The sequence below is a fragment of the Drosophila santomea genome, chromosome 3L, assembly GCF_016746245.2.
Source record: "Drosophila santomea strain STO CAGO 1482 chromosome 3L, Prin_Dsan_1.1, whole genome shotgun sequence".
In the NCBI taxonomy this organism is placed as follows: Eukaryota; Metazoa; Arthropoda; class Insecta; order Diptera; family Drosophilidae; genus Drosophila; species Drosophila santomea.
In genome coordinates this window covers 4,054,315-4,071,586 of record NC_053018.2, presented here as the reverse complement: position 1 = coordinate 4,071,586, position 17,272 = coordinate 4,054,315, and the positions used below count along the sequence as shown (strand labels likewise).

Genomic DNA, 17,272 nt, shown 5'->3' with positions numbered 1-17,272 from the left:
GACTGCAGAAAGTAGAATGCAGTCTATTAAGTTACATCTGTACTTGGGAAATTAACCGTTTGGTAAAATTTTGATGAAAATACAAAGATTAGTTTTAAGCTTTTTATTTAGTCAATAACAAGTGGTTTCCTAACAATTGAAACAAAATAAACTGTCATATATTCATAGTTCAAACCAACATATTTGGATTAGTTAACCTGTAGTCTGTTGCTTCTTACATGCAAATAATACTTTTTGCACAGTTAACATACAGGGTACAATTTTTGGTAGTTAAGTTAAGGCACGAATGTTTCCAAGCGAACAGGGTCCTCATCTTCCTGATTCACCACCGATTGAGGCAGGTCACAGCCAAAATAAGCGTTATTGTTGGCACAGAACAGGATGAGCTGGCGCCAGCATTCGTCGACGGCTAGAAGATGGGGATTCCCAAAGATGATCATCATGGCCCGAGCTCGGGAAATGGCCACGTTCATTCGCTTGCTGCAACGAACGAAACCCAAGGATAACCGGGCATCCATGCGCAGGATCGATTCTGACGAACGCACCGTGGAGATGAGCATTATGTCTCGTTCCTGGAAATTTCGAACGTTTAATGTTATAGGCAACATCGATTACAATTCCGCCCACCTGTCCCTGAAACTCCTCGACGGAACCAATCTTCGGCATGACGACATCGGTGCCAATGAACATATTCCGCAGCATCTTCACCTGCTTCATATAGGGCGTGAGTATACCGATCTGGTCAGCAGTCACATTGGCACGGTACAGAGCGATGGTCATCAGGAACACTTCCTTGACCTCTTGGGGATTGTACCAAGAAGGAGAGTCGTTCTCCTGCCTGTTTTCTCCTGTGATTCCATAAAAGAAAGTGCCGTGCGCTAGTGGCATATCTTTTTCGGGCTCAAACACACACCGCAGTGTACTTAGCAAGCGGGACTCCCTTGAATCCTTTTCGGAAACCACTGGGATAAGTTCGTCATCGTAGAAAAGCTTGCTATAAATGTTCATAATCGACGGTAATGCTCGGTAATTGTACAATAATTTGGTCAGCACAGCTGGATTGTAACCCGAGCTATCGGGATATCTCTGAAGATCCCTTCGATATGGCGAACGTTCCAGCAATCTCTCCAGGAAGGATATGGAAAAACCTCTTTCCGCGGCAAAACGATTGGTGACAATAGGCTGCAGTTGGCGAGGATCACCTGACAAAATAACTTGACAGCGTTTCTTCGTTAGCATTACAGTTGGTATCATTGTTTCTGGTTCAGTGGATTGACCTGCCTCATCGAAAAGTACGTGAGTAAAATGACCCGGTGGAAATCCCATTTGTAAAAAGTTTCCCAAAGTTGTGCACGTGGAGATGGTAATTCGATGAGTACCCATAAACTTTGCTTGGCAGCGAAGCTTCAATCCCGATTCAGTGACCACCATCTAATAGCCAAGATTATTAAGTGCACAATCATAATGATTACATATTTATACTCACTTTGTCCTCGCAGGTGCCCACAGCACCGACATCAGTTGTGGCGCAGTAGCTCATCAGTTCTGGCGGAATCAAGTCTTTCTCCACTTGATTTTGTGACACGAGGCGAATAAAATCCCCCTGGAGCAGAGCTTTGCTATCGATGAGTCTCTTTGTCACCAAATCCGCTGAGCTGTTTGATGGTGTTCCCACCAAGATTCGGGCACCAGGCAGATTCCTAACCAACTGGAGTAATGTCTCCACCAGGGTCACTGTTTTTCCAGTGCCTGGGGGCCCAAAGATTACGTAAGGAATATCCTCCGCCTCACCGCGCAGGATATTGAAAACAGCTCGTTTTTGGATAGAATTGAGCGACTGATTATACCACGGTAATTTCGAATCGTACAGGTACATGTCATAACCCTTCATATGGACATCCAGCTGGGGATTCTCGCGCTTGGTTACCTTACTGGGAAACAGGAAATTCTCGCCCATTACTCTTACAATTGTCGAAATGGCATGGTGCTGCTTGCGATATGTGTAGCGCGAGAAGTAGAACTCTAGTCGATAATCCTCGCCATTATATTTTTCCTGGAAACTGGCGTGAAATTTGAGTAGTACCCGATTGAAGAGCACCTTATGGATAATGCCCTCGTAGGACTTGTTGCTCCGGGAATCGGGATCGGCCCAAGGGTTAATGGCTCGCACAGTATCGCCCACGACCAGCGAGGGACGACGCTCGGCTAGATTCTCGATCTGCAGCGCAAGGAACTCTCCGTCACGCAGAAAATGTGCTCGGTCCCTGTCGTAGTTGCGGAAGTTTACGAAGCACTCGATCTCCTCGAGGTGCAGGAGCAAGCTGAAACGCTGCATATAGTTATTAACGGTAAGAGGTTCCGTGAGGCATGGATGGTGCTGCTCGATGGCATCGAACATTTCTTGTCGCCTTTCAATGGTCAAATAAATTTGACGCAACTTCTCGGGCACCTTAAAGAAACCATAATATAAAAAACAAGCATAAAATTTAGAGTAAGCACTCCTTACCTCAAAGAAACCCAAACGCAGGGCCACAAATCTGCGCTTGGTAACAATGTGTTGTCCTGGGATCACATCCACCTTATTGCCCCAAACTTGGTTGGCGTAGAATCGGGACCTCTGGTGGATGTTACGTCCCGGAGCCATCAGAGCTTCAGCTGCTTTCATACGTTTCTCAGCTTCAGCGGCTTCCTCTGTGGTTTTGCACACGATCACTGTAAAGACGCGCCTCACCTTAAATCGATCAAAATTCAGCTCGAAATTTTCGATTGCTTCACCCAGAAACTGCGTGTGGATCTCAAAGGTCATCGTTATTTCGCAGTCGCTGCCTATGTCCATGGATTCGAGAGGCGTCACCACGCTCAATTGGGACTCACTGTCATTGCAGACGGAAATGCTCTCCAGGCGCAAAGTGCGACTAAGGTTATTGGTCAGCTTTAGAGACACATTCTGTTTCTGCCAGAGTTCTGTGGTGATAAAGCGATTTACACCAGTCACCGTCACTGCTTGTGCACTGCTGGAAGATGCCAAACATCTCTGCTGAATAACCTTGGTTGCCCCAAAATTCTTCTCCATCGGAGTAATCTTAATAGCGCGTCTCGTAAATTTTGACTGGGGGATTAAAACCCACTTATTAAGAGAAAATCTGAAGGTTTAATTTAGATACTTTTTACTTACATACTGGCACTCGATGAGGTCGGCGAGCACAAAGTCGCCCAGATGAAGATCTGTGCCGGTGGGCACGTCCGCCTTTAAAACGTAGGTTTCCGGACCCAGCACAGCTAGATCCGTGTATACGCGCTCCACTATGCACTTTTCGCCATCTTCAATGCGCGTGGGGAACATCTTGATCACCTGCAGGATTTCTCCCTGTTTGTCCACAAAACCGTCATCCAGCTGAATGTTGCACTCTAGACGCACTCGATCTCCTGTCGTTGGGATGAAGTTCATCTCGATATTGTCTAGCTCGACCGTAAGTTGTCCGTATTCCGTTTCCACGTCTATGGAAGATGCCAGACGCTGGCTTATCAGACCCAAAACGCTCCTTGTTTCGGTGTTAAAGTAGGTGGGCTTTTCGTTTTTTAGGTTATCCAAAGCTTGTTCAATCTGACAGCGATAGGGATTGTAAAGGCATTAGGCGTTGGCTTCAAAGGAATGACTAATACAACTACTAACGATGAGCCCACCTGATTTTGGTTTGTATCCTCCCAGCAGTGTTCAAGGATACGCGTCACCTTGACCACTCGCAAAGTTTCCCCCGTCTTAAAGGTCAAATATTCCACTACACATCCGACGTGTAGCTCCAAAAAGATATTCCCCGCCACCTTGCTTTCGAAGAAAACGTCCTTGTCGATGACTCCAACATCGCTGGCTAGACTGGTAATCACTCCCTTTCTGGCGGTGCAGGAACCCTCCTTATTGATGTCCATTTCCGAAAGTCCCTGCGTAAGCTGACCGATCTCGTTGCTTAAAACCGCATCCATTTTGTATGGATTTGCCTTAAGCTGATGATCCACCTTCTCCTCCATTAGTTTTTGATCTAGAAAGCGATTCTCCCGATCCAAGCATTCCAAGATATCCTCCCGGTCACGATCCGGGTTGGTGAAAAACTTGCGAACGTATGTGAACATTTTTGGGTTTCTACTGCGCTGCTTTCTTGTCGAGACTCTCGTACATCCAGTCGGTTTCGCTGAGGTAGCCCAATTCCTTGCGCAGATTCTGCAGCCGCTTCAAGTGGGTCTCCGTCGTCTCCGCCGCCTTCCCGCCCTCGGCTTCGGTATGCGATTCCGCCTTGTCAGCTCCGATCTCGGGTTTCTTAGCCTGGAAATGGGGACACTTCTTATTGTAAACATTTGAAAATGAAACTAGTAGCGTTCAGTCACACCGACGGATTAAGTTACCTATAATTTTCATTTAAAAATCATTTTTTGATAAAAATATTGAACAGTAAAACTTCCACGGACATATAGTAAAAAAAAATTTAATTAGACCATGGGGGTGGATTTGCGTCTTAAATTATGATAAAATATTAAACTGTAAACATACGAGGAAGGGAACTTACAAGTCGACAATGAAAAAAAAATATATCCGTCTCGAATTTTTACGAGTGCGATTGGAAACTGTATATTTTGTACGTACATACAATGTACATTAGAAATTCTGAAACAATAAAAACACTTAGTACAGTGAACATAGTGCACAAATTCATAAAGTATTGTTAGTTCATGTCCTCATAATAATACACATTGTTATGAAAGTGCAACGGAAATATTAAAACTACGAGTTAGGTTTTTTTTTAGTGTAACTTGTAAAAATAACTGTAAAAACGCAACAGATTGAATGGAAGACAAGCAATCACAAGTTTCATGAAAAGAGAAAGCAACAGTTTTTACAGTTATCCCTGCGTTGATTTCGTCTCTTTCTTACCCGCATTAACACACATGGATGAAATCAACAAATTCATACCTCTGCTTCGCCGGATTCTACGGGAATGTTGGTGGCGGTACCGCTCGTGGATGCTTCTTCTTTGATGGTAATACTTCCGGATGCTTCGCTGGACATTGTCCAATAGCCAATTTTTCCTCGATTTCAAGCTGGGAATCAAAAATCGGAGTTCCTTACCGGCTTTTTGAAAATTTACAGCCGGATTTGCACTGATTGCTTGTACTTACGAAAATTCGTAACGCAGTTGAGTTGGTGGATGCACTGCACGATAAGTCCTTGGACTACAGAATATAAATTGTCGTAGTATTCGAAAAAACTGGCGATCAAAATTTCGAGCATAAAGCGTCTTAGCGAACTTTTAAGAGTGACCGCATTTAATACTTCAGAAAATACTAAAGGGAGCAACCAGTGGTATTTTCATTGTATAGATGTTCAAATAAGTTTATTTAAACTATGGAAAAAATATTACATATATTAAAAATGTTAAATATGTATGTATGTACCTACATTATTGTTTACTTCTCTGCTGATAAGACATAAGCTGTAGAACATAGACGTCTGATAAGTATCAAGAGTACCTGCTACTTTTCTGTCATTAATCTTAAATAATTATTAATAGTTCTGAAATATGCTAAAAAACTTTCCGCAATCCGTTAAGCCTTTCGAGTATATGTGTACAGAAAGACCATAAATGGTTTCCTTATTTTCTCCAGAAATCTACTGTGTTCAATGAAATTCGAGAATATGTTCAATACTTTTCGCAGTTGAATTCGTATATAAAACCAACTGCCTTATGTGTAAGGAGCTTAAAACTGCGGCGATAAATGGTCTCCGAAAACAGCGCACGCCGGCGCTGTATATTGTAAATAGAAAATTTCTTTTAATGGTCAATTATTTACCTTCAAAACAAAACACCCTCTCAATAGGTAACTACAGGGTATAATCGATAACTTGAGTTCAGCCTCCGTGATTTTGAGCAATCCACCCCCATGGTCACACTGCCTGCGCAACCCCCCCGCACCTACACACTCGACCAACGTGTTTGTGTGCAGAATTTCCACGGCTAAATAAAACCGAAAATTGGCAAACCGCCGTGTCAGATTTAGCCGTTGATTGCTCAATTCCGTGGGAGCAGGACCTCGTCGAAGGAGCCACCAAAGCGGAGTCACGATCAGAAGATCACCAGCACCAGGAGCACCCAACGGAAAGTCTTCCTCCTCTTTTTTTTGGCTGCCGAGGCGTCGCGTGTGCGGATCTTTCAGCGGTGAATAACCCACGGCTTTTTGTTTTCGGCCAGAGGAGGAGCGTGTTGCAGTCGCAAGCGGGAAGATGGTTAAAGCTAAAAAGGGCAAGAAAGAGATACTGACCAAGGTCGAAGGCGGTTCCTCGGCGGACGAAATGTGAGTCTTGTGCAAGTGCATGCCCACCTGCCAACTTGGCAAACTTTCTAACGTCTTATTATTCAATCTTACAGCTCCGATGTGGACAGCGACCAGGTGAGCCTCAACAACAAGAAGAACCAACCCCTGAAGGGCAATAAAGCTGGCGACGACGATGTTCAAGCCGTGACCAAAGGGGTCAAGAAGCTTAATGTCAAGGGAAAAGGCAAAGCAGGCAAAAATGACGACTCCGATGAAGAGGAGGTGGTGCCCGCCAAGGGCACAGCTTCCAAGAAGTCCGCATTTGAGCTGCTAATGGACGACGACGATCAGGACGAGCCCGCCGCCCAGGAAAGCCAGTCTGAGGAGGAGGAAAAGGTAGTAGTCGCCAAGAGCCAGAAGAACGAGAAGAAGGGCAAAAAGGCCAAGCGCAAGGGTAAGGACGATGACGATGAAGATCTGGACAAAGTTCTGGCTGAGCTTCAAGCGGAATACGCCGGCGAAGCTCCTCCTGCTTCCACCACGGTTGTTTCCCCGGAAGAACTGGCCGATGAATTCTCCAAGAAAAAGAAGAACAAGAAGCAGACCAAGCAGGCTGCTGTGGCTGAAAACGCGGGAGAGGATGAGGCCAGCGAGGACGATGAGGGCGGCAGCACTGTGAAGTCAGCTGCCCAGAAAAAGAAGGAGAAGAAGGAGCGCCAAAAGAGGGAGGCTGCTCTCGCCAAGCAAAAGGCAGCTACCGAACCCAAACCTAAGCCCGTGGAGAAACCTGCGCCAGAACCCGAGCCTGTAGCTACCGAAGAAGTCCAGCCCGAAGCCGAAGAAGAGGAGGAAAAGTCCTCCAAAAACAAGAAGAAGGGTAAGAAGGATAAGAAGGCCGAGCCTGAGGAAGAGAAGAAGGACACCAAGAAGAAGGGTATGTCTGCCGCCATGGTGGCGGCGATGCAGGAGCAGCTGAGAAAGCGCAAGGAGGAGGAGGAGCGTCTGGAGCGGGAGGAGGCAGAGCGAATTCGCCTGGAGGATGAGCGCGAAGAAGCCCGTCTGGAAGCTGTGCGTCTAGAGGCCGAGAGGAAGGAGAAAAAGAAGCAGCGCGAGGCAGAGCGCAAGGCTCGCTTGAAGGCGGAAGGCAAACTACTCACCAAGAAGCAGAAGGAAGATAGGGCTAGGGCACAGGCTCTCCTGGAGTCTCTGAAGGCTCAGGGTCTCGAGATTCCGGATCCCAATGAAAAGCGACCCACGCGGCCAGGTAAGCCACCAAAGTTTGAGTATTACTGTTTTGTGACCTGATAATTAATTATATCTAGTTTTGATATAGCTTCGTATACAGTTGTTTTGCAAGTGAAAGTTTTTTAAACTTTTAAATACCATTATTTGTATATTTGTTGAATATCACTTTTTATGTAAATGGTTTTGCTTTCTCCATACATTTGTATGCAAAGCACTCGGTTTTTGTGTTCCTGTGTAACATTACTAGCTTATTATCTAAATATCAGGCGCAAATAGGATATTCTTAATTTTTCGTTTGCTTATTTATGTCCTCACTAACATTTAATGCCTTTCAGGAACTCGCATCCGTCCGAACAAAAAGAAGGGCCCCAAAGAGGAGACCACCGAGGAGGAAGCGAAGGCAGCGGAAGCCCAAGCGGCCGCCGCAGCTGCCGCTGCAGCTGCTGCCGAAAAGGCCGAGGAGGAGAGGGTCAAGGAGAGTTGGGATGCCACCGATAGTGAAGCTGAGCCGGAGCCCGAGGAGGAAACCTCGCAGGCTACTAACAATGGCAAGACCGAGGCTGCCGAGGAAGAAGACGAGGATACCGAGGACGATGAAGATGACGAAGATGAAGATGACAGCGATGACTCCGATGAGGATAGCGATGATTCCCGTGAAGTATCGGTGTTGGCCAATGACCCAGAGTCACGACGACTGCGTGCGGAAGCCAGAATCCTGAAGCGTCAAGCAGAGGCGGAAAAGAAGCGCTCAACCGACGAACTCAGAGCCGGAGTTGTCTGTGTGCTGGGTCATGTAGATACAGGAAAAACCAAGATCCTGGACAAACTGAGGCGCACACATGTCCAGGATTCCGAGGCGGGTGGCATCACCCAGCAGATTGGAGCCACAAATGTGCCCATCGATGCCATTAAGGAGCAGACCAAGTACGTAAAGGCGGCCGCTGGATTTGAACATCGCTTGCCTGGTCTATTGATCATCGACACACCCGGCCACGAGTCCTTCAGCAACCTAAGGAACCGAGGATCCTCCCTCTGCGACATAGCCATCCTGGTGGTGGACATAATGCACGGCTTGGAGCCGCAAACCATCGAGTCCATTCAGCTGCTCAAGAAGAAGAAGTGTCCGTTCATTGTGGCCCTGAACAAGATCGATCGTTTGTACGATTGGAAGCAGTTGGGCAGACGGGATGTGAGGGATGTGCTTAAGGAGCAGCAGAGCAACACACAGCTGGAGTTCCAGCAGCGCACAAAGGACGTGATTCTGCAGTTCGCCGAGCAGGGCTTGAATGCTGCTCTCTTCTACGAAAACACGGATCCGAAGACTTACATCTCACTGGTGCCCACTAGTGCAATTTCGGGCGAGGGTATGGGCAACCTGCTCTTTATGATCGCCGACTTCTGTCAGAATATGCTGGCCAAGCGCCTGATGTACTCCGAGGAGCTGCAGGCCACCGTGTTGGAGGTGAAGGCACTGCCAGGTCTGGGAACCACCATCGATGCCATTCTAATCAATGGAAAGCTTCGCGAGGGTCAAACCATGGTTGTGGCCGGCACAGATGGTCCCATAGTCACCCAGATCCGCTCTCTGTTGATGCCACAGCCCATGAAGGAGCTGCGTGTGAAGAACGCCTATGTGGAGTACAAGGAAGTGAAGGCTGCCCAGGGCGTTAAAATCGCCGCCAAGGATCTGGAGAAGGCTATTGCGGGCATTAATCTGCTGATTGCCCACAAGCCCGATGAAGTTGAGATTTGCACGTAAGTTTTATTTGAATTTTTATTTTATGTCTAAGACACCAAATGCATAATCCATTGTTGTTTAGATGGAAAGATAGATTCTATTATAATCTATGATATATGTTATACCCATGTCTAATGCTGTGTATTTGCATTATTTCAGCGAGGAAGTTGCCAGGGAGCTGAAGAGTGCTCTTAGTCATATTAAACTGGCTCAGACAGGCGTTCATGTCCAGGCTTCCACGCTGGGTTCGTTGGAGGCTCTGCTGGAGTTCCTGCGCACATCTAAAATTCCTGTAAGTACTCAGAATATGTTCTTAAATGTATTGTGTAGTTTAAAGTATTACGTTTTCAAAAGTTTGGTCCCAATGATAATTTGGTTTAACTGTTAAAATTTATTGCATACTTTCTGGCGACAGAATGCCAAATGCTATCGAAGAATCTCTTTGCATTTATTTATAAATTTATTTACTCACTTTTCTGCTAAATGAAATTATAGCTTATGCAAATAATATTTAACCAGCCAATCAAAGATTTCCCATCGTTTCTGTTGAATTTATTTGCAGTTAGAAATACAAGCATGAGATGCAATCCATGTTTGACCATATTTTCTGCCTAATTCATTAACGCCCTTTTAAATCAGTGCATCTGTTAGTAGCTTTGCACCCCCCTGATAAATAATTAAGTACACGTGCCTAGTGCAACAAGTACGAAATGAATAACAATCCCGACACAGAGGGATGGAAAAATCCCCCAGGGAAAAAGAACTCAGACGATGCGCTAACATAATTTCGCAGCGTTTGTTTAGACAATTAGCCAAGAGAATATTTTCGAGCCAACCAGCCAGCCAGCCAGCCACATAGTTCCCAAAAACGGAGGGAGAGATAACCTTTTAATAGGTGGGCTCTGCAATTTATGTACACATTATTTATTTCTGCCCATGGCGGGTTATTTCTAACAGCTCGTATAGTCCGACGATAAACAAAATCTCTTCCAAAAAAACCAAAGAAAAAAAAAAGCGCATAGTACGCAGTTTGGAAAATTTGCCATTTTCTTGGCTACTTTTCGATATCTCTGGCAAATTGAATTCGGTGCGGCGACAAAGTTGTAAATTTGCGCTGGCCAAAAAACTATTTCGGATTCGGGAATTATGAGTGCGTGAGGAGGCGGGGGACACGAGATTTTCTCCTCCTGTCTGCCAGACTACGCCGTAAACATAAAAATGCGTATTTTTGTAAAATGCAAAACCCGGCCGTTCTAGCCACCAAAATGATGATGATCATCATGATGATGATGGCGATGGCGATGGCGATGTTGAGGATGATTCATGCCAGAAGAAGGCGAATGGCGGGCGCCCAGCCAACTGAACACGCACTGTAACCATTTCATTTCGCTGTCTGCCCCCCAGTCTCGAGAAGATTGAACACCCAACTAAAAATACTGGCCGCTCTATATACTCTATATAGATAGGCAAACGCATGTATATCTCTGGTATCTGTTGTGTATATATGGTCGCAGCGGATATGACAACTCAAATTCCAATTTAGCAAATATTTATTCCCTAGCAAAAGGCGGCCCCAATCAATTTCACACGCCGTAAATGAATGAACCGATCGAGATTGCTTGGCTGCTTGGTTGGTTAATGGAAATTAGATAATCAGAATTACTTGCCTTATGTGATTTCCCATTTTATTTTTGGTTTTTTTTTTTGTTATGTTTTTTGCTTGCCTCAGCTGCGGAAATGTTGCAGCGGAAGCGCGGATAAAGTGAACAAAACAATAAGCAGACATATGGGCCATTTGATCCAAGACCCCGATATTTGAGCGTTCTGTTGTTTCAGCAATTTTCTATTTTCGAGCAAACTCTTTTCTCGCCCCACCACACACACACGCACACACAGAATGTTTTTTGTTTTATATTTTTTCCGTTTCTGCTGACACTACAAGCTCATTAGCGACAGCAGCCCACATTTGCTAAGGTTTCCCACAGTCTCATCATCATCTCCATGCAGCCATCATTATCATTATCATTATTATTATCATCGGCAGGCCGCAACACTTTCCCAGGCCTTAAGGTTCTCCTACCATATACACACACACACGAGTGATCCAATGCGATCCGGGCCGAAACGCCAACGCAATATAAAGCACAGCGAGCTGAAAAACTATGCAAATTAGCCACCAAATGCAGCCACAGGGCGCGTGGTTGTGAACTGCTGAACTGAATGAATGAGCGACTGACTGACTGCCTGACTGACTGACTGAATGATGAGACCGGGCCAGGGACGATTCAGGCCGCAAAGGGGTCATCGCTCAGATATTCTCGCTGTGTCTGTGGCAGCTCTCTGATGTAAGGTGGCTTTTAGAGCTCGATGGCTCGAGCCATTAGTTGGCAATCTCGATTCTAACTTATCCTCCCTCGCAAGTTTTTTAAAGTGGTCTTAAATCCACTGACTTGATCTTAAGCGGCTCTTGCCAAGAGTTTAATATCTGTAATAATTTCCCAGAGTTACTTACTTTTCTAGTTAACCCCTTGTTGGGAAAACTCCGCTCCTATTCAAGCTCAACCATGTGAGCTTCCTTTTGTCTTGCGGCCCACTGAAATGATTTCCAAGTAGTTTTTCTGAGTCGCGCCCATTCGATTTGGTTTCTATGGTTTTTCGGACGCTCATTTCGACTCTTAATGAATGAATTAACAATTTCTGCAGTCGCATGCACATGTTGTCCATATGGCCACCACTTTTTGTCGCTTTTTCGATATGGTAAGGTGTTGTCGGTTTATGCTTTTTATTTTTGTTTTTATTTTTTTTTCAGTTTTCCGATTTTGTCACATTTTAGACGAAAAATTTGTCGCCGTCATGTTTACTGCGCTCGTTTCGAAAATCAATTATGGTCAGCCGACTGACTGACTGGCTGACTGACTGACTGACTGATTGAGTGACGAACTGACAGAGTGACAGACTTCAGCTGGGGGCTATAGATTCATTCATGATTTGAGCCAGAGATGCTGACCATGTGGGCCGACCACCGGCCGGCTACGTAACAAGTTTCGCCTTCATTTAAGCCAAATTTAGTAACTGGCTAACAACATTCACAGACACTCTCAAGCTGGGGGCTCTACCTTTTTTTGGACCGACTAATGCTATGTAAAATGCCATAAAACTTTATGGTTATCGCTGCCAGAGTCATTTTTCTAGGCACCCACATATGATGGCGGCCTTTTCGAATCGAAATCGCTATTCGGTATTCAGTATTCGGTGCTTTTGCTTTTTTTTCCTGCGTGGCCGTTGAAATACGAGCAGGGTTGCCAATTTATTGGCACTGCCAAACTGACGGCCGGAAATTGTCATTTGAGTGGTGGTCGCTGCCGTTCAAAACTCTATATATACAATATATACATTCATATATGTGTATGATAAAAAAAAAGAATAAAAAAGAAAACCCGCTTAAGAGTTTTGTTTCGCTTAGCCCATTAATTTCTGACACGTCGCAGGTTGCGTTGATTGGCGATTGCCAATCAATCTTGCGCTTGCACCGTTCCACTAATTGGTATTCATGCGATCCAAATTGCACGGTTTTTGGACCTCTTCCGTCACCTGAAAGACGAAAAATATATTCACCCACTATGAATGAGAACAGAACAAGCAATCGGGGATTTTTTATAAGTTTAGTCCAGAAACTACAATTTATTCTTGAATATTTTGAGCTGAAAAGTTTGAGTTAATTGTTGCACTTGCTTTGGTTTTCTTTATAATATTATTTATTTTTAGAATCCATTAATTGAGTTGAGCTTTCAATTAATTAAGAATTAATAGAGAATCGAAAAAATAGAAGCAAACGGAATGCGTTAAATTGTATGGAAAACAAATCAATTACAACTGCTTTTATTCAACTTTTGTTTTCCTAATTGCGTCCCACATATTGAGCGGCATTTGTGGAATAGTCGCTTTAATTGTGTTGTTCCATTCATTCAGCAGATATATCTGCTTGTTTCCACAGAGATACAAAATATATGTGAAGGCAAACACGGAGGCAGATGCTCGTACAATAATTCATTTCATTGATCAAATAAACATTTGCTACACATATTGATAAATAAAAACACCCTGCCCCGCCCCCCTTTTTTCCCATACGCGAGGCAGCACAATAATAAGTACAACAAACACTACAAGAGCAACTGATCAATGCCGAGTATTCGATTCATTCATGAAAATTGACTGCACTCTTTGCCCAGCTTGATGGCCATCTGTTTTTTGCAGAGAGTGTGCGACTAACCATTTATCCTTATTTATAAAATAAATAATTACATTTAACTACTCAAAATAAACAATAAATTGTCAGATATTTAACTCTAAAAGTAATAAAATCAAAAATGCATTGTGCATTTTCTAAGCCTGGCTTGGTAAAACTGAGTCAATATTCTCTGGGCCAAATAACAGAATCGTTAAAAATCCATGTTAAAATGCACTTTTCCGCCTCCAGTCAATAGACATTCCTCGGTTACGTCATGGAAAATGTTTTCGCCAGATTTATGGTCCGTTGGCTGCACATTTTTATGATCGCCTGCCGGAAAATGCAAGCCAAAGACAGCATGAATGAGCGGCTGCTACCACTCACCCAATCGCCCCGTCTCACTCTTTGGGCCATTGCAAACACCGTTATGCATTTGGCCTGCAATTTCTTCTGACGCTTGCAGTGCTGGTAGTACCTGGGTACGGTACAAGATTCGGGCCAAAATATAATCAGGTTATCAAAGGTGCATTATGAACTTGTGCAGTTTTTCAGACTAAACGATAGATATTCATGATTCAAACCATTGGAAATCCTAAACCCTGCAACTTTCTCAGGCTTAATTCATTAAAAAAAAAAAAGTACCCATCTTCCTAGTAGTGTACACCATTCATTTAGTACCCATCGCTGACTGTTTGCCGTTGATGTTGCAGCGTTGGCTTCATTAACATTTGCACCTCGTAGCCATCAACGGCCAAATATAGCGGTGCTGCCGGCTGCCATTCATAAAAAGCTGTGTGCACCTCGCTCAGTTGGCTGGTTGGTTAGTTGGCTTGGCTCTTTGGCTGTTTGGCTTATACAACAGGCTGACTGCATTCGCAGTCACATTCGCATTCGTACACCCGCAACGTGGCTGCCTGGGTTCATGTTCATTCATTCAGTTTGGCAATCCACACACTCGCTCACACTTACCTGTATTTTCTTTGCACAACATTGTTTCCCGCAACTGTTTTCGTTTTTTGTTGTCTTGTTGCCTTTTTCATGAATGAAAAATATTGCGCACTCGCGAAATTGCTAGACTACTTTTATTACTGAGCAGCTACTGGTGTTGCCAAATAAGCTGAATTGTTCAGCTTCAGCTGATGGACATACATATGTTACTAAGGAAACGCGAATTCTTCAGGATCCTAAAGTTCGAGCTTAAACTATTTATGTACCGGGAATTCTAAGCTTCTATGAACATATGATTTGTCTTTAAACAACTGCACCTTCTTCAACCTGGCGACCTACCCCAATCCCTTTCTCTTCATATACATATATTATATATATATATATGGCTATATCATCCTCCATCCAGATGCTGTTGCTGCATTTGGGCAAAAATGTAATTATGTAGACATCAACTATTCGTATGCATTCATTGTGCTGCGGTCGCCTTTGCCATAATTGTGTGCCACTTGTTGTTGCTGGCTTTGGATTTGGTTTTGCTTTTGGTTTTCGTTTTTGATTCGGATTCGGATTTGGTAGGTGGGCCAGGTGGGCAGATATAGCTCGCAGTCGGCCGCAAATGTGTATGACCGACGTAATTTGATTCCCACATGCATTTTAATTAAAAGTAAACAACAGAAAGTTTCGCAAATACAGCTCTCGTCATGCTCGGCGACTTGTCGTCCGTTTGGGGCCGCCATTTGGCATCGCATTTGCACGTTTCCATGCGAAATGCTAAATGCAAAATGAAAAAATATTCCAAACTATCCACTGCCAATGATTGCGGTTTCGCCCACTCGCGGCAGAAGCTGCAGTAGCGGCAGATAAGATAATTAGCCACTTTAGTTGGCCATCATGCTGCTCGTCTGGGTGGACAGTCATTTTACATTGCAGGAGGTGTGGAAATAACTAGCCGCATTGCAGATCAATGTATGATTAGGAAATGTATGATTTACCATAGTATGTGTAGCTTCTACAACACACTACATTATCCTAGAAGATATCAACTAAAATCATCTTGAAAAGATACTTATTTACTCAACTGGAAACTAAATTAAGTTGATATTATAACCGATTGGATCAGCATTTTCCACTCTAGCTATGAAATAGTTCAAGTGAATATTTTGTTACAAGTTAATTATTTAATGAGAACTACTTTTCTGCCTTGCCAATTAGTTTGCACTTCAGAATGACGGAAAAACGACGCAATTAATGAGCGAAAAGCAAAAATACCACGCATATGTACACATATATCTTGGGAAATATTGACGGCACCGAAACTGGCTAAATCGGATAGCGTGACGTCTTCGGGGGTCCATTCATGAATAGCTCGATGGAGCAGGGTTCGAAGGGGTAAGATACGACCCCGAAGAAAAGACCGGACCCAGAAAAGTCCATTGTTGGGTGCTTAACCCTCTGTTCCGCCCCTATATTTGTGTGTTTTTTGTTTTGTTTTTTTTTCGGACGCTATTCGCTGAATTTCATGAATGAATTTGATTTCGCCGTGGTCGTGGTCGTGGTTCTCTTTCCCATGCTTAGCGTGTTTTGTAGTACTAGCTGGGCATTACGCCTCTTGGCAGGAAGGAAGTGGGGCAAGAAGCAGACAATGCCAATGTTTTCATTAATGCGACGCAGTTGCCAAAAACAACAAAGGCAATGTCACCCGTCTTGTGCAGAAGCGCAAGAAGACAGCCGAAATTGTAATACCCTTCTTTAAACTAGAAGAAAGTTGAATATACAGAACTTCATATAAATATAAAGTTATTTTTAAAGAAATCAGTTATGGTTTACTTATTAGTAATGAAACATTCACTTAGCTATTCAAAGTTAGTTGTGTTGTCCGAGTAAGTGTCATAAGTTTGAGATATAAATTTAAAAAAAAATACAATACTGTTGAGATAATGTATAATTCTTTTCTTCTGACTAATGTGATAAAACCCTCGGCAAGGGTATTAAAAAAGAAGGAAGGAAGAAGCGAAAAAAACAATGAATGAGTGAACCCAAGTGAATGAGTAAATGAATGAATGTATAAATGGAAGACGAAAATAAAAACAACAACGGAAGCAATTCTTCCTGTCCCTCACACACACAAACACACACTCATGCCCTCACACAGATACACTATCACTCGCCCACAGTTACAGCAAACACATCTCACAGATACTTTCCAGAGCTTATTGCTTAATTTTCATTCATAAACACGTAGCGAGCGTATTTTTGGAAGGCAAGGAAGTTGAAAATAATAGATTTGTGTTTGCATTGAAGAACCCCCAAAGCAAAGGGGAAGTTCACTAGCAACGTCCGGCATTTTCTTGAAATCCGCGCAATTTTCCAAATTCGTAACGAAGGTTTTCCTTGACATTAATCAGCTGTTTTGGCTGTCCGTCAGTCAGTTCAGCCGACATATGCCATTAATTTAGTTGGTTATTCATCCAAAGTGGCATTATTGGCAGCGTTTAAAAAAAGCCACTGAGCAATCGATCTATGCACTGTCGAAAAATTTGAATTTTTTATCAAGTACTGTGAAATCAGGTCTGATTTGGTTTTTAACCCCTAAGAATGAGTAGAAAATATTATGAATTACTTGTTCATCATTATGAAATACAATATTTAATACAAATTGTTTCTTCAGTGGGTCTCAAATATCAGTTAATAGAGTTTTAAATTTTTAAAATTTTTTTGCTGGAACTTTTCGCTCAGTGTGCCCACCTGCCTTGGCTTCTCGCCCGTGTCATCGATAACACTGAGTGGCATTGCCACTTGACGTCAGCAGC

The 17,272-nt window shown here is 43.7% G+C and overlaps 3 protein-coding genes across 3 annotated transcripts in view; 1 reads left to right on the top strand and 2 right to left on the bottom strand.

The window, feature by feature from the left end:
- Window positions 1-88: 88 nt before the first annotated feature.
- Window positions 89-4,128, bottom strand: LOC120447542 (probable RNA helicase armi). Its single transcript, XM_039628988.2, has 6 exons — window positions 3,685-4,128; window positions 3,176-3,604; window positions 2,507-3,109; window positions 1,487-2,449; window positions 628-1,431; window positions 89-572 (listed from the first exon to the last, which is right to left on the bottom strand). Exons 1-6 carry the CDS (start codon window positions 4,126-4,128, stop codon window positions 276-278), a joined length of 3,540 nt encoding a protein of 1,179 aa, XP_039484922.1. The 3' UTR covers window positions 89-275.
- A 10-nt stretch (window positions 4,129-4,138) lies between these two features.
- On the bottom strand, window positions 4,139-5,085 carry LOC120447545. Its single transcript, XM_039628991.2, has 2 exons — window positions 4,964-5,085; window positions 4,139-4,318 (listed from the first exon to the last, which is right to left on the bottom strand). Exons 1-2 carry the CDS (start codon window positions 5,057-5,059, stop codon window positions 4,139-4,141), a joined length of 276 nt encoding a protein of 91 aa, XP_039484925.1. The 5' UTR covers window positions 5,060-5,085.
- A 491-nt stretch (window positions 5,086-5,576) lies between these two features.
- LOC120448075 (eukaryotic translation initiation factor 5B) overlaps window positions 5,577-17,272 on the top strand; it is a 33,206-nt gene continuing 21,510 nt past the window's right edge. The window contains exons 1-5 of the mRNA XM_039629846.1: window positions 5,577-5,804; window positions 5,869-6,342; window positions 6,417-7,567; window positions 7,884-9,303; window positions 9,446-9,578. Of these exons, the coding sequence (XP_039485780.1) occupies window positions 6,272-6,342; window positions 6,417-7,567; window positions 7,884-9,303; window positions 9,446-9,578 (2,775 nt within the window). The 5' untranslated portion in view covers window positions 5,577-5,804; window positions 5,869-6,271. The remainder of the gene's footprint in view (window positions 5,805-5,868; window positions 6,343-6,416; window positions 7,568-7,883; window positions 9,304-9,445; window positions 9,579-17,272) is intronic.

Excerpts from the sequence above, each read along its gene's own strand:
- LOC120447542 (XM_039628988.2), bottom strand. The coding sequence starts at position 4,128 with ATGTTCACATACGTTCGCAAGTTTTTCACCAACCCGGATCGTGACCGG. Across the intron at positions 3,110-3,175 it reads ACCTCATCGAGTGCCAGTAT|TCAAAATTTACGAGACGCGC; the intron begins GTAAGTAAAAAG and ends TTAATCCCCCAG. Across the intron at positions 1,432-1,486 it reads TGGGCACCTGCGAGGACAAA|ATGGTGGTCACTGAATCGGG; the intron begins GTGAGTATAAAT and ends CTTGGCTATTAG.
- LOC120447545 (XM_039628991.2), bottom strand. The coding sequence starts at position 5,059 with ATGTCCAGCGAAGCATCCGGAAGTATTACCATCAAAGAAGAAGCATCC. Across the intron at positions 4,319-4,963 it reads TAGAATCCGGCGAAGCAGAG|GCTAAGAAACCCGAGATCGG; the intron begins GTATGAATTTGT and ends CCCCATTTCCAG.